The sequence below is a fragment of the Barbus barbus genome, assembly GCF_936440315.1.
Source record: "Barbus barbus genome assembly, chromosome: 5".
In the NCBI taxonomy this organism is placed as follows: Eukaryota; Metazoa; Chordata; class Actinopteri; order Cypriniformes; family Cyprinidae; genus Barbus; species Barbus barbus.
The window spans coordinates 33,550,574-33,564,713 of NC_136733.1; the positions used below are offsets into that span (position 1 = coordinate 33,550,574).

The 14,140-nt window shown below is 39.2% G+C and overlaps 1 protein-coding gene across 1 annotated transcript in view; it reads left to right on the top strand.

The window, feature by feature from the left end:
* Window positions 1-513: 513 nt before the first annotated feature.
* The window catches only part of LOC306869656 (dynein axonemal heavy chain 10-like), a gene marked incomplete at its 5' end in the record, with an annotated part of 35,180 nt that continues 21,553 nt past the window's right edge, over window positions 514-14,140 (top strand). Inside the window, 34 exon segments of the mRNA XM_079416506.1 lie at window positions 514-783; window positions 954-1,029; window positions 1,139-1,260; window positions 1,547-1,652; window positions 1,742-1,857; window positions 1,949-2,168; window positions 2,547-2,704; window positions 2,811-3,041; window positions 3,382-3,572; window positions 3,804-4,002; window positions 4,124-4,318; window positions 4,411-4,581; window positions 4,701-4,877; window positions 5,381-5,554; window positions 5,725-5,882; window positions 5,992-6,143; window positions 6,276-6,440; window positions 6,532-6,739; window positions 6,824-6,980; window positions 7,889-8,368; window positions 8,487-8,645; window positions 9,302-9,418; window positions 9,517-9,625; window positions 9,699-9,877; window positions 9,970-10,181; window positions 10,876-11,032; window positions 11,363-11,596; window positions 11,690-11,812; window positions 11,893-12,126; window positions 12,649-12,872; window positions 13,000-13,269; window positions 13,364-13,547; window positions 13,634-13,768; window positions 13,970-14,122. Of these exon segments, the coding sequence (XP_079272632.1) occupies window positions 514-783; window positions 954-1,029; window positions 1,139-1,260; window positions 1,547-1,652; window positions 1,742-1,857; window positions 1,949-2,168; window positions 2,547-2,704; window positions 2,811-3,041; window positions 3,382-3,572; window positions 3,804-4,002; window positions 4,124-4,318; window positions 4,411-4,581; window positions 4,701-4,877; window positions 5,381-5,554; window positions 5,725-5,882; window positions 5,992-6,143; window positions 6,276-6,440; window positions 6,532-6,739; window positions 6,824-6,980; window positions 7,889-8,368; window positions 8,487-8,645; window positions 9,302-9,418; window positions 9,517-9,625; window positions 9,699-9,877; window positions 9,970-10,181; window positions 10,876-11,032; window positions 11,363-11,596; window positions 11,690-11,812; window positions 11,893-12,126; window positions 12,649-12,872; window positions 13,000-13,269; window positions 13,364-13,547; window positions 13,634-13,768; window positions 13,970-14,122 (6,216 nt within the window).

Sequence of the window (14,140 nt, forward strand, 5' to 3'; positions counted from 1 at the left end):
GGGGAACACGCTGTGAAGCCCGAGTTAGAAGCACTGAGATCACAGGTTAGAAGGCAAAACGCCACCTGCTGGTATTTTGTTGAAGATCCCTGTTGTAAAAAGAAGTGGATGGACAGCAGAGAAAATATCAAGCAATACAGCTCGTAAGAAAGGTAAATACCCATGTAAAAAATTAAATGAACATTACATGACCACGGTTTAAAACACAATTACAGGTCTACTTTTAGCAGCGTGACTTAAATGTTAATTATGCAGGACATCAAATGAAATGCATAATATATTTTGTATAATACGTTTTCTTCTTATCTCTATTTTTAATAACTAATGTGATTCAGAATTAAATGAATAACACAACACCATCATCAGTGCGCGCGTGACGCGCGTTGTTACTGTTGTTATAGCAACGTCAACTAAACCAGAGCGCGCATTCTGTTGCAATGAACGTCTAAACAGTTTTCCATACAAATTACAAACTTGTATTATGTAGTAATTCCCACCCAAAGAAGACCAAAAATGCCTCACGATGACCCCCGAGTGGAGTGGATTAAAAACGCAGTATGTGTGATGTTAGACTTGCCTGATTCAGACTGCTTTGAGGAGTTACTCAGTCGCGGTGATGGAGAGGAAGAGCAGAAAATCATACACTTTTTAAACGTAGTCACAGGGGAAGAGGCGCCCTCAGCGCTGTTTTTCTTCAAGAATATACGAGAAGAAGAGGTCGAAGTGGAAATTCCTGTTGGTACGTTTTCATGTCAACGCAAATGTATCTGTTGCCATTCAGAGTGTATAGTTTCTAACAACTTTCGCGTGCCTGAGATCTGAAGTTCAACGCTCAAATATATAACTTTGCTCACTTATTAATAAGAAGTCTTAAGGAAGGTCTAACATGTTAAATAACAAATGGTACCAAGTCTTTTACATTTTTGAAAATAAAATGATTTCCCTGTCTAGAAAATGACCCTGAGAGAAGACCATCTGTTCTGTCTGAAGGTTCCCTCATCTCAAACAGAGAGATAACCCCTGCGGACAGTGAGTGTGCTTCCTAAATGGTTAATATTATCAATATGATAAATGCAAATTGCTCAAAGTTTTTTTTCTTTTTCTATTTTTCTTTGCCATTGTTCGCACATGACTGAAGATAACAGAAATGGTCAAAACAGACAAAGCCAGGACTCCTCAAATGTAGAAGACTCTCAGAGTCAGGATCCTGCAGTCGAGGGCCTGACAGAGGCAACACAAGGGAATAAAGTATCTCCCAATGTAATTATATTTATTTTACATATTTATTAAACAGAATGGTTAATAATCAAGATGTGTAGGAGATCTGGGAGCTGTTTCATACAACAAGTTTACCAAACAAGCCATGCTTATTTCAGTTAGTCTGGTTTATTTTGAACCAAATCAATTGAAAATAAGTCAGACTAACTGAAATAAACCTATCTTAATTGGTAAACTTGTTTTATGAAACAGGCCCCTGTTCATCGGTGTGTGTATTTTTAACAATGCTTTAAAAAATGCTATTTTTATTGTTTCTTGTTATCACAAGATTGAGGTTCAGGTTGTGTATCACGTAGAGCTTCATGTGGACGTGAACAATATCCCACAGAGGTTTGAAAAATACAACGTCCTCTACTTCCTGAGAAACACCAATGGTAGGTGGAGTGCTCTCAAAATGTGTGTGTGTGTTGTTTTTTTAACATTTCTTATTTAACTCATGTGTCGGGTGTTTTACTCTATCCAGAAACTATCACTGAACCTGCAGATATAAACGAGGCTAATAATTTGATGCCCAAACTTATTGAGTTTGGCATGATGAATGACCATCCCTTGATGATGCTTGGAGGGGTTTTCAACCATGTGTGTGACTAAACATCTCATCCCCGTATAAATGGATTATCATTAATTATGCTATGGAAGTGTGTATGTTTATTGAATGCTTTCTTTGCAGGTGTACATCTCTCTTCTCTCAGTGAACCAGCTGAGGCTCACTGATGGTGGCTATCATGGTGTTGCTGGCTCTCAAGAGAGGGACGCAGTGTGTAAGACAACAGCAGATGAGAAACAGCAGCCTGCAGAATCCCGTGGGGCTTTTGAGGTCCGAGATGATCTGCTGCACAGCGCACATAAATTCTTGCAGGTCATAGACCAAACCCTACAGCAGCTTGAAGGTATTATAGTTTCACTTTAGGGGTCAGAAAAATGTATACTGTATATACACATACACATAAACACTACTATTAAACAGTTTTGTCTTTTTTTTTGTTTTTTAAGTGTTTTTTGAGTTGTCTCTTATGTTCACCAAGACTGCATGTACTATTAAACATTTAAATAATAATACTGTGAAATATTATTACAATTCAAAATAGCTGTTTTCTATTTTAACACATTTTAAAAAGCAATTTATTCCTGTGATGGCAAACCAGAAATTTCAATAGCCATTACTCCAGTCTTCGGTGTCACATGATCCTCCAGAAAACATTCTAAAATGTTGATTTGGTGCTCAAGAAACAATTGTGCTTCTTAATATTTTGATATTTTTGTTATAGGTGAATTTAAACTGCACATTCCAGACATGGATTTGGAGGGTGGAGTGGAGGTGCTCTTGTCTAATCCAGGCATGGTGGAGAAACTAGAGCAGTGTGTGATGAATTGGCACACACAAATCACAATTATCATTGAAGAGCAGAAAAGAAAGAAACCACAGGTTTGTGAAACTAATCATGATGAAATTCTTGTTGTTATGTTGTGATGGGCAACCTAAACAGAACATTTAAACAATTAACGGATTTATTGTTTTTTCTCTTTTAAAGGGACCTGGTCCTTTGGCAGAAATTGAGTTCTGGCGTGAACGTGTTGCTGTCTTCGGTAGTTTGAGCGAGCAGCTGAACCTTCAAGTGGTGAGGAAGATTCTGGACGTGTTGACCCATGCTGACTCATTCATAATGCAGGAACTGGAAAAGACCACAGCTGAGCTTAGCAAATACCATGAGGAGTCTGTCAATAATGTACAATTCCTTACCACAATGGAGAGACATTTCAGGGTGAGGAGTAACCATGGGTAGTCTTTAAAATAAATATCAAGTTTATTTATAATACCAGTTGCTTCAAAGCAGCTTTACAGTAAAAAAAATAAATAAATCAGTGTGAGCGTCTCAAAATTCAGTTTGAGGAATTGATTTCAATTTTCACGACACAACTTCAGGTACAAGTACAACAAAGCAGCCCTATGTTAAAATTCATTATTTATTCATCCTCATTTCGAATCTGAATGTTGTCATTTTTTTTTCTTTTGGAAAGGATGAAAAACAAAATTTGCTGATGTCATCAGAACAACAGGGCTAAAAAATACAGTGTTTCTCATCAAGGTTTTGTTATTTACAGAACCTTGTCACAGGACTGGATTTCAAAGTGGTCTTGGACACTATTCCTGAACTGATGAACGGGCTGCGTATGATCTGGATATTATCCAGGCATTACAACACAGATGAGCGTTTGGAATCTCTGATGGAACGCATTGCCTGGGAACTGTCTGAACGGGTTGCAAGAGTCGTGAATGTCCGTGTTCTGTTTAAGTGAGTAAGCAAAATCTGTAAAAGTAGCTCAAACCACAAGCCAGCAGTAACATGCACAAAAATATGAAAATGTTGCAGGTAGCATTTGAGTTTGAAATGAATTCTGTTGGGGTAAAAATAAAGAAAAGATTATACTTTTTTTATTAAATGTTTAATCAAATTAGAAGTTTCACACAATTTTTTTTTTTTAATTACAATGATTGTAACACCACAGTCATTAATATTCTGCAGAGACAAGAGGCTGGTGGCCAAAGCCAAGGCTCAGGATGGAAAGCAAGTCCTGGATCAGTGGAAGGCCAGTTATTTTGAGGTTCGTGCACGGATTGAGAAATCAGACCGAGATCCCCGCTGGGAATTTGATCGCAAAAAGCTGTTTGAAAAAACAGACTATATGGCTTCAATCTGTCAGGACTTGTATAACATCTTGCAGGTAAGCCAAACCAGACCAAACATATTTAATTTAATAACTTTCTATTTTATGTGAAGAAATTTGTCCAAGGAAATATTCCTCACAGACAGTAACCTTCTCCCAAATTAATAATCACTTATAGACTCTGGATGAGTTCTACATTATTTTTGGATCGGAGTTAAAAGCAGTCACGGGTGATCCAAAGCGAATAGATGAGGTTTTACACCGTGTAAACTGCCTCGTCGAACCCATTGAGGAAGTTTCCTTTGACCCTTTTGACATCCGCAAAATGAGCAGTTGGAAAATGGTCATGCAAGAATTTAGAACGGAAGTTCAGGTACAACTTTGTGACAACAGCTACATTGTTAATTTTCATTTTTTATTTATTTTTTATATTAATGCTGTATTAATTGGTAACTTTTGTTTAAGGCTATTGAAAGAGAAGCTATCAATTTCATCAATTACTCCTTCAAGACGCTGCGTTCCTCATCGGCAGCCTTTGACCTGCTGCTGAAATTTAAACACATCCGCTCCAGAGATGCCATCAACAATCAGTTGATGAAGAAGTTTAATGATATTCTTGCTCAGTACTGCAAAGAGGTGCCTCAGGACCTTAAAAACCTTTGAAGGACATGTTTGATTTAAATGTTGACTTGGTGATACAGAGATTGCATTTCTTGCTATTCTCATGTGTCTTCTTTGGCATTGTTGTTGCCTAGATGGACCTTCTAAATGACCTGTTCGTGAATCTCAAAGATAACCCACCGCTCAATAAGAATAATCCTCCTGTGGCAGGAGCCATTATTTGGGAGCGTTTCCTGCTAGACCACATGAGGTACCCCATTAGACGTTTCAAGGAGGCACGTGAGATGATGGACAGTGAAGAGGGAAAAGCAGTAAGTCCTTGTTTTGCTTAAAATAAGTTTTTGTTACTAGATAAATGTAAAAGATAAATGTTAAAATCATATTGTAGTTTGCACTGTATAAATCTTGGAAGAGGTGCATCTTTAAATTCATTCCCTTTAAAGCACCACTGCTACAGCTGTGGAAAGTCTTTGACCATTGCATAGTATCATTTTTAAGTGTCCCACTAGTGTTGCATTTTCATACATGATAGTAAAAGTTTTAAAACATGCCTTGAGGCCCCCGCAATCTGTACCAAGAGTGTGCCTTACTATAAGACCAGTTTAGTTGTTATGTACTGTAAATGCCTCCTAAAAAGCTTGTCCAATCAGGGGCAGGTGATCCCAAAACCATCATCATTATTGAGGGTTACAACAACCCACGTTCAAGCAATCCATGATGGGTTAATTTTGAAAATGTGTAGTTTTGCTCTCTATGCAACCCCAACCTGTATGAAGGAAAATGTCCTGACTGTTTATTATTTTTCATTTTCCAGGTGGTATCCAAATTCTTAGAGGTGGCTATGCGTATGAGGGACTATGAAACGGAGATGTTTAACCAATGGAGAGCAGAGACTAATCAGACTCTGTCCCTCCTGATGAAGAGAAGTGTGCTGATCATGGTCAACAGTTCTGGGGCTGTCTGTGTAGACTCTACACAGCTCAGTACCGTACGTTGCAGTGACAGGGAAAGATAGCAGTGAAAATTTATAATGGCCATTACGATATTAAAATGCCTAGACAAGTAATCTCAGTGTCTGTGTTCCCCTCTGCCTCGTAGCTAACATGTTCATAAAAATGTGCTTATATGTTAATATGGCTGTGATTGCAGGCTGCTCAGGGGTCAGAGAAGGCTGTGGAAAAGGATGTGTGCTACTCTGTCAATTTTGCCCCTGAACTGCAGGAGATCATAGCTGAGACCAAGTATCTGGATCACTTGGGCATCTTAACACCAAGTGAGGCACAAAATGTTGCTCTGCAAGAAGACAAGTTTCTGAGGTAGTCTCCCTAACCTTTCCCTGAAAAAATGTGTTGTGACATTTGACCAAAATTGACATGCTTGAAATATTTCTTGAAGTGTTTTGACCTTTTTTTTGTTTGCATGTAGGCACATAAAAGGACTGAAGAAGTTAGTGAACCGTTACCATTCTCTGATAAACAATCTAAATGATGCTGAGTTCTCACTAATGGCTGATCAGGTGCAAGAACTGAGGCGAGTGCTAAGCTTTGGGTGCAGAAGAGTCAACTGGAATTTTCTAGGTATGTTACACAGGGGATACCAGTTATTTGCATATCCCATAATAAGATTTGTAGTTGCTAGTTTTGTAGTTCTGAAATTTCTAACTGATGTCATTTCTTAAAAAACGAACTTCATTTACACTTGTTTTACAGGTATACCACAATTCGTCCAACGTGGAAACCAGGCCACTTCAAAATTTGAGTCCCTTGTGAACCAAATTCAGAAGAATGAACGAGACATTGACGAAAAACTTAAATCCATTGAATCGGCAAACCTTTTCAAATTCCCAATGGCAGATAAAAACGGATACCTACCAGGTTAAGAGTGTTATATAGTCATTCGAAATACGGCCCATAAGCAGACACATCAGGTACATAGTGCCAATATGTTATCTGTCTGTTGTTCCAGGAATTAAGGAGTTCTGTGACTTCATTGAGTGTGAGAGGGCAAAGGCAGTGCACCTTCTTGTAAATAAGTATGCAGCTATCAGTCCACTCCTCACCAAGATAGAGAGTCTGATTATGGGGACCAGCACTGGCAAATCCAAACGCATGGCTCAATTCTATGCTTATTGGGAGCGCAAGATCTTTGATTCAGTTAGCAAGATGGTGCTTCAGTAGGTTTACTTGACTGTTTCTCAGATGAATTTACAAAGATGTTCTCATGCTCTTTTATGCTTACCATTACCATTGTCTTTCAGCAATATTCAAGCTTTTAGCGTCGCACTGATGGGCACTACTCCACTCTTCCAAATCGACACCATCCTAGCTGCACCTGAGATTGCTTTGCTTCCCAAAAGTAGTGAGGTGTACAAGCTTATTAGACAGTGTGTCGGTGACTGTGTGGAGAGCACCAGGGTATGTTGACAATGAACTACATTTAGAAAGAAAATGCAGCTCTACAGTGATGATGAAGTTTTGCAGGCCCTCCCAGAAGTTAGCAACACCATGGTTCCCTCAGTAAAAACACAACAGGATTTTTGCATTGGCTTTTGGATACTTGAAGAAAATAAGTTCTACTGTATGTTCAACAAAAGATCAGTATTCTTACATGTTTTGTTCATCATGATAATCTTCACAAATTAACTCAACATTTATTAATTTAAAGCCTAAATTACATTCAATAGAAGTAAACAGCTAAACAGGCTATATGTGAACTACACTGTGATTGCAACATCACCATCACAAAATTTTCAACAACTCTTTCGGCCTTTATTAAAAAAAAACAAAAAAAAAACACATTTTATCTTAAAAAGCTTGAATTAGAATAGTTTCGAAGAATGCGATTATAAACACGGCAAGGCTGTGAAAGCAGACTAGTTAGAAGAAGAGTTTTCCTGTGATGAAGTTTACTGTCCCTGAAAACATAGTAGTCCAATTTAGCCACTTGTTAGCAATCTTTTTCAAGACAAAGTAAAAGCTTTAAAAAATCATGTGGGTGTATTATTGCTGTATTTTATGCCATGGAATAAAAGATGAAAATACATTGAGCTTGTGTTAACCACAGACGTTTTTTCTTTTTTTTCTCAGGCATTTAAACCTATAAAAAAACAAACAGTGAATTTGAGATGATGGAATTGAAAGTTCTTAAATAATAACTTGTTCCTGGGTTTTGGCCTATAAAACTGCATCATCCCTGCAGCACTCCATACTCTGTTGTGCAATTAGAAATCAAATACCTTCACATACTGTATGTAGTACAGATTTAGTGCAATGTAAATATTTGGTCACTCAGGTCACTTTTTTCCCTGTTTGTCACTCTTTAGCTGTTTGTTCGCTGGATGCATGGCAGTTGCATCCAATGCCCTCCGCAGCATGTGGATGGTGAGGACAAACCATTCATCTTCACCTTTTACAGTGAAGTATGCCAGCTTCCACAGATAAATGAGCAAGCCACAGCTGTCTTCCAGACAATGCAACGTCTCCTTAATGGAATCAGTGCCTACCTCAAAACCTGGATGAGCTATCGCTCTCTCTGGAAACTCGACAAGGCTATTGTCATGGAGAAATTCGCAGCCAAGAAGCCCTCATGTGTGATGTATGATGAGAAGTTTCAGTTCTATGTCAGGGTCAGCAATGAGGTGGCAAAGCAGCCCTTGATGAAGCATGAACACATAATCAGACTGAACCTGGAGCCACTGGCCCGTGCCGTCCAGGAGAATGCTCAAGCATGGATCACTTCTCTGGGCAGGCTGCTCAATGACTTGGCCCGAGAGGAGCTTTTCAACCTGCGCAATGAGCTGTTGGTGAGGACAAATGTTGCACTGTTTTAAATGTTATCTTTGCATCATCTAAGAATCGAGTAAGTGAAATGTTGAGATTGTGAGGCAGTCTGGTTTTAAAGAATGAATTTACTGTGAACAGAAATTGTCAGATAATTTGAAGAGGAGTCCCAATACCTTGGAGGACCTGAAATTTGTTCTGGGCACAATCACAGACATTAGAGATATGTCTCTCTCAGTGGAGATGAGAATCAGCGATATTCAAGAGAGATACAGGACACTGAGCATGTACAATCTGGAGGTGAGTAAACTTAAGCCAATCAGACGGTAGTGCGACAGTCCATTTTTCCTTAGGCCTACACCAATATGATTTATGAAAGGTCATAAAATGCTTTGTGGTGCTTTTATTGATCCAATTTGTGCCAGTCAAGCCACAAAAATTTAAAACTACCATTCAAACTCAGTACAACTTTATATTGTTTTTAGAAGAAGTCTCTTATGCTCACCAAGGCAGCATTTATTTGATCAAAAATACAGAAAAACTATATTTTTATGAAATATTTTTTTTTTAAATAACTGTTTTCTATGTTAATATATTTTAAAATTCTACTTATTCTGTGGCAAAGTCGAATTTTCAGCATTCATAGCTGCAGTCTTCAGTGTCACATTATCTTTCAGAAATTATTATACAGTAACATGCTGATTTGGTGTTCAAGTAACGTTTCTTGTTATTTTCAGTGTTGAAAAGAGTTGTGCTGCTTAATATTTTTGTGGAACCCCTGATAGCGTTTTTTCAGGATTCTTTAACGAATAGACAGTTTAACAAAAAAAAAAAAAACATAATTTATTTGAAAAAGAAAGCTTTTGATATGATAAATGTCGGTGCTCTCACTTTTGATCTATTTAATGCATCCTTGCCAAATAAAATTATAAATTTGATCTGCTTTACAATTCAAGACTACAGAGGAGGAGGTGCAGCTGTCTGCAAAGATCTTCATTTTGTGGAGTGAACTTTTTAAAGAGTCTAGACGGGTTGACCGCAGCCTGGCAAAAGTAAAAAAGACCTTTGCAGAGGTAGTACCTATCATTTACCAATCAAGTTAAATTACTGTAGAGAAGCAACATATTTGATCTTTGATTTCTAAATGTTCCAATTCCAATGTTCCAATCAGATCACTCTAAACCAGATTGAGGAGTATAAACAGGAGCTCTCCATATTTGCAGAGAGCTTCAACATGCATGGGCCTGGAGCCGTGGGAGATGATCTAGAGAAAGGCAAGAGTACTATCCTGATCTTGTTCTTCATATCTTACCAACCTAGTATTACATAACTTCAGTTGTTGTACTCTTATAGGCTTGAAGATCATGGCTACGTATGAGACCGAGCTGGATATGGTAGAAGCAAGCCGTCAGGAACTGGCTAAAGCTGAGAAACTGTTCAGCCTGCCCATCACTATGTACCCAGAGCTTCTCAATGTACAAAAGGAGATGAAGGGCCTGAGACAGATCTATGAGATTTATAAAAGCCAGAAGGTTAGAATGACAATTCATTATATAAACTTTGACTAAGTATGTTGCTCAAAAGTTCTGAGGAGTTGTGACACCAGTGTGTGTATATTCATCAGGAGGCTAAGGCAGAGTGGTCACAGACCCTTTGGGTGAATCTGGACATAAAGCTTCTGCAGGAAGGTATAGAGGGACTTATCAGGAGCTTGCGGAAACTACCAAAGGATGTGAGAGCTCTTCCTGTATCTTTCTTCCTGGAGGGCCGCATGAAGGAATTTAAAGAGTCAATCCCTCTCCTCTTGGACCTAAAAAATGAGGCTCTCAGAGACAGGTAAATACTTGTTTTACGATTTTTTTTTACAATGTTTCAACTTAAAGTAACATGGTTCTGCCTTAAAGGATCTTCAAAAAGTTAGCATAAAGGTGGGGTAAGTGATTTCTGGTAGCCAATGTTGATATTTGAAATAACCAAAACAAACACGCCCCTACGCCAAAAGGGTCTCGCCCCTATTTTGACAGAATTAGTGATGCTGTCTACACTGGATAGGACATGACAAATCCCCGACAGTAAACTGCTGCCATGTTCTATTTATGACGCATTGACACAAATTTCAAATGATTTTCAACGGTCGCTTTGTCACGTCCAGTGTAGACAGACTTTAACTGGTGCGGCACGACACGACAACTGTCGCGTCTGGTGTTGACAAGCCTTCTTTTGTTCTGCAGACGTTTTCCTCTTCTGTCGTCACAAAAGCCTTCTTTTGTTCTGCAGACGTTTTCCTCTTCTGTCGTCGCTCAGCTCGGCTAATGTCCGTCATGTGCACTGAGCGCTCTCTCCCCCACATCATGAGTAGACACGCCCCTTACTGCTGATTGGCTACAAGTTTGTTTTGGTGCTCGGCCCAACTCAGTTTTCTAAAGCGTTTTTGAAAAAATATATACCCCACCTTTAATCTAAGATAAAGCACTAGCTACAGTATATGTATATGTACTATGAGACTTAAGTCCTCACTTGGTTTCTGCAGGCACTGGAAGGATCTAATGGAGAGGACAGGCACCAGCTTTGAGATGAACCCAAACACTTTCACTCTGGAGAACATGTTCTCCATGGAGCTGCACAAATATGGCAACGTCATCAGTGAAATCGTTACCTCAGCTGTGAAGGAGCTCGGCATAGAGAAGGTTAGAAATATCCTTAATAATGAAATTCAACTGCACTTCTTGTTATAGCAATGGTTTTAATTTCAACACAAGTGTTAAAGGGATATTCCATTAAAAATGTTGTCATTCCTAACCTCTATGCATTCCTTTCTTCTTTGGAACATAAAAGAAGATAGTTGGTATAGAAAGAAAAAAGTTGATAACTGAAACTGTTTGCTCATCAACATTCTTCTAAATATCCTCTTTTGTGCTCCACAGAAGAACGAAATGCACATAGTTTTGGAACAACATGAGGGTAAATAAATGTAAATGTTGAGAGATTACAGAGTATGCTTGTGTGCATTTTTACAGGGAGTTAAAGAAGTGGAGGCAATTTGGGAAACTATGAAGTTTAGTGTGCAGCGGTTTTTAAAAGGCACACAGGAGCATGGTTTCATTCTTGGTGCTGTGGATGACATCCTTCAGCGCCTGGATGATGATGCCATGAACCTGCAGAGTATGGCAGGCAGCCACTATGTTGGTCCCTTCCTGGCCACTGTACAGCAGTGGGAGAAGAATCTATCACTCATCAGTGAGATTATTGAGGTCAGTGGAAACCATCACTGCCAACAACGACTTGACTTTAAAACTGCACTGGCTCACGTTCTTATTTCTTTACGTTTATTCTGAAATGTGTAGGTATGGATGTTAGTACAGCAAAAATGGATGTACCTGGAAAGCATCTTCATTGGAGGTGACATTCGCTCTCAGCTACCTGAGGAAGCCAAAAAATTTGACAATATTGACAAAATGTTCAAAAAGGTAAGGTTCTGCACCAACAACAAATGCGTAACCCTGTTTTTGAAAAGAATGTAAATCCCTTCTCTTTTGAATACCACCAGATAATGACTGACACAGTGAAGGACCCTGGCATAAAGAGATGCTGTCTGGTTCCAAATCGTCTAGCTGATCTGCAGAACCTAAGCGATGGTTTGGAGAGGTGTCAAAAGAGTCTTAATGATTATCTTGATTCCAAGCGGAACGCTTTCCCACGTTTTTTCTTTATTTCGGACGATGAGCTGCTCAGTATTCTGGGCAGCAGTGAGCCTACTTGTGTGCAGGAGCACATGATCAAGGTATTTTTGTGTACTAAAGAAAAGCATCACTTTTATAAATATTCACCCTAACTGTTTTGTAAATGCAGCTTGTTGATCTTATAGGGAATGATTCCCATGCATTTCATTTTTAAAATTCTTTTGACCATATAATTTTTTTTACAAAAATAACTCAATTTTCCAGTAAAATTACAGACTTTCTAGTGGTATCAGTGCTGCATTATGCAAAAGCAATCAAGTTACTCCTGCCATTACCATTACCATTGTACTATTCAGTCAACCTTGATTAGTTTCCATGAGCTAAAGAGTCCAATAACGTGAACTACAGGGATAGAACAAGTAGAATTTGTCCAGTCATATGAGCTCAAAAAGTTGACCCATTCCATGTACAATAAAAAAAAAAAAATTAGACAACTTACTATTATTTAAGCGTTCCTCACCCTTATATTAAAATCATTCAAATGAACAGAATTCTGGTCCAAAATTAACATCTGCACAACGGACCATAAATGAAACAATCATCCTGTTTTTCCTCATCTACAGATGTATGACAACATAGCAGCTTTGCGTTTTGATACGGGAATGAATGGAGAGATGGTAGCAAGTGCAATGGTTTCTGCTGAGGGGGAGGTGATGGAGCTCAAACAGCCTGTACCTGCAGAGGGCCGTGTGGAGGACTGGATGACTGGAGTACTGCTGGAGATGAGGAGAACCAACAGACTCATCACCAAAGAAGCTATTTACTTCTACGGCCACCGAAAAACTAGGTGAGGACATGCACTAAACCATCATGAGTCAGTGCTATCAATCAAAATTTCTGATTGAACTTGCTTGTCTGTCTGATTAAAAGAATTTGTGGAAATTTTATTATGTGGTTTTCTACCTGCCCGTCAGGGTGGACTGGATGCTTGACTACCAGGGAATGGTGGTGCTGGCGGCAAACCAGGTGTGGTGGACCTGGGAGGTGGAAGACGTCTTCAAAAGGATGAGCCAAGGAGAAAAGCAGGCATTGAAACAGCATGCAAAGAAAATGCACAAGCAGATCGATGACCTGGTGAGGCGCATCACACAACCCTTAAAGAAGAACGACAGACGGAAAATCAACACTGTGCTCATTATTGATGTCCATGCTAGGGACATTGTGGACACTTTTGTCAGAGATAGGTAAGATACAAAGACTTTACAGTCGTGTATAAGTCACTTAAAACCTTCAATTGGTTGCAGTTTTCTTCCTAACACACACTTTTTCTGTGGGCAGTATCACAGATGCCCGTGAGTTTGAATGGGAGAGTCAGTTGAGATTCTACTGGGTTAAAGAGCCCGATGAGCTGTTTGTGAGGCAGTGTAGTGCTCAGTTCTCCTATGGCTATGAGTACATGGGGCTGAACGGCCGGTTGGTCATTACTCCCCTAACTGACCGTATCTATCTCACACTTACTCAGGTACTTTGACAACACAGCTGTCTGTCCCTAAATGGCCTGTTTTCTGTGTACATTTCTAATTAATACATGGTATCATGTATTGTCAGGCCTTGTCTATGTTCCTGGGTGGAGCACCAGCCGGTCCTGCGGGTACAGGGAAAACTGAATCCACTAAAGATCTGGCTAAAGCTTTGGGGCTTTTGTGTGTGGTCACCAACTGTGGAGAGGGCATGGACTACATGGTAAGAGATGTGCTGCTTTGTATTCTTGTGGAAGCAGTGACACATTTTTGTTTTCCAGAATTCTTTGATAAATAGGAAGTTCAAATGAGCAGTATTTATTTGAAATAGGAATATTTTGTTAAAGTTTAGATGTCTTTAATGTCACTTCCCGATCATTTAAATGCATGTTATTAAATTAGATTTTGATTTCTTATCCTCTAGGCTGTTGGGAAAATCCTCTCTGGTTTAGCTCAGTGTGGAGCCTGGGGCTGTTTTGATGAGTTCAATCGCATTGACGCCTCAGTGCTGTCAGTCATCTCCTCCCAGATCCAAACCATCCGAAACGCTCTAATGCTGCACCTCAAGAGGTTTCATGTGAGTTTGTTAAAGGAA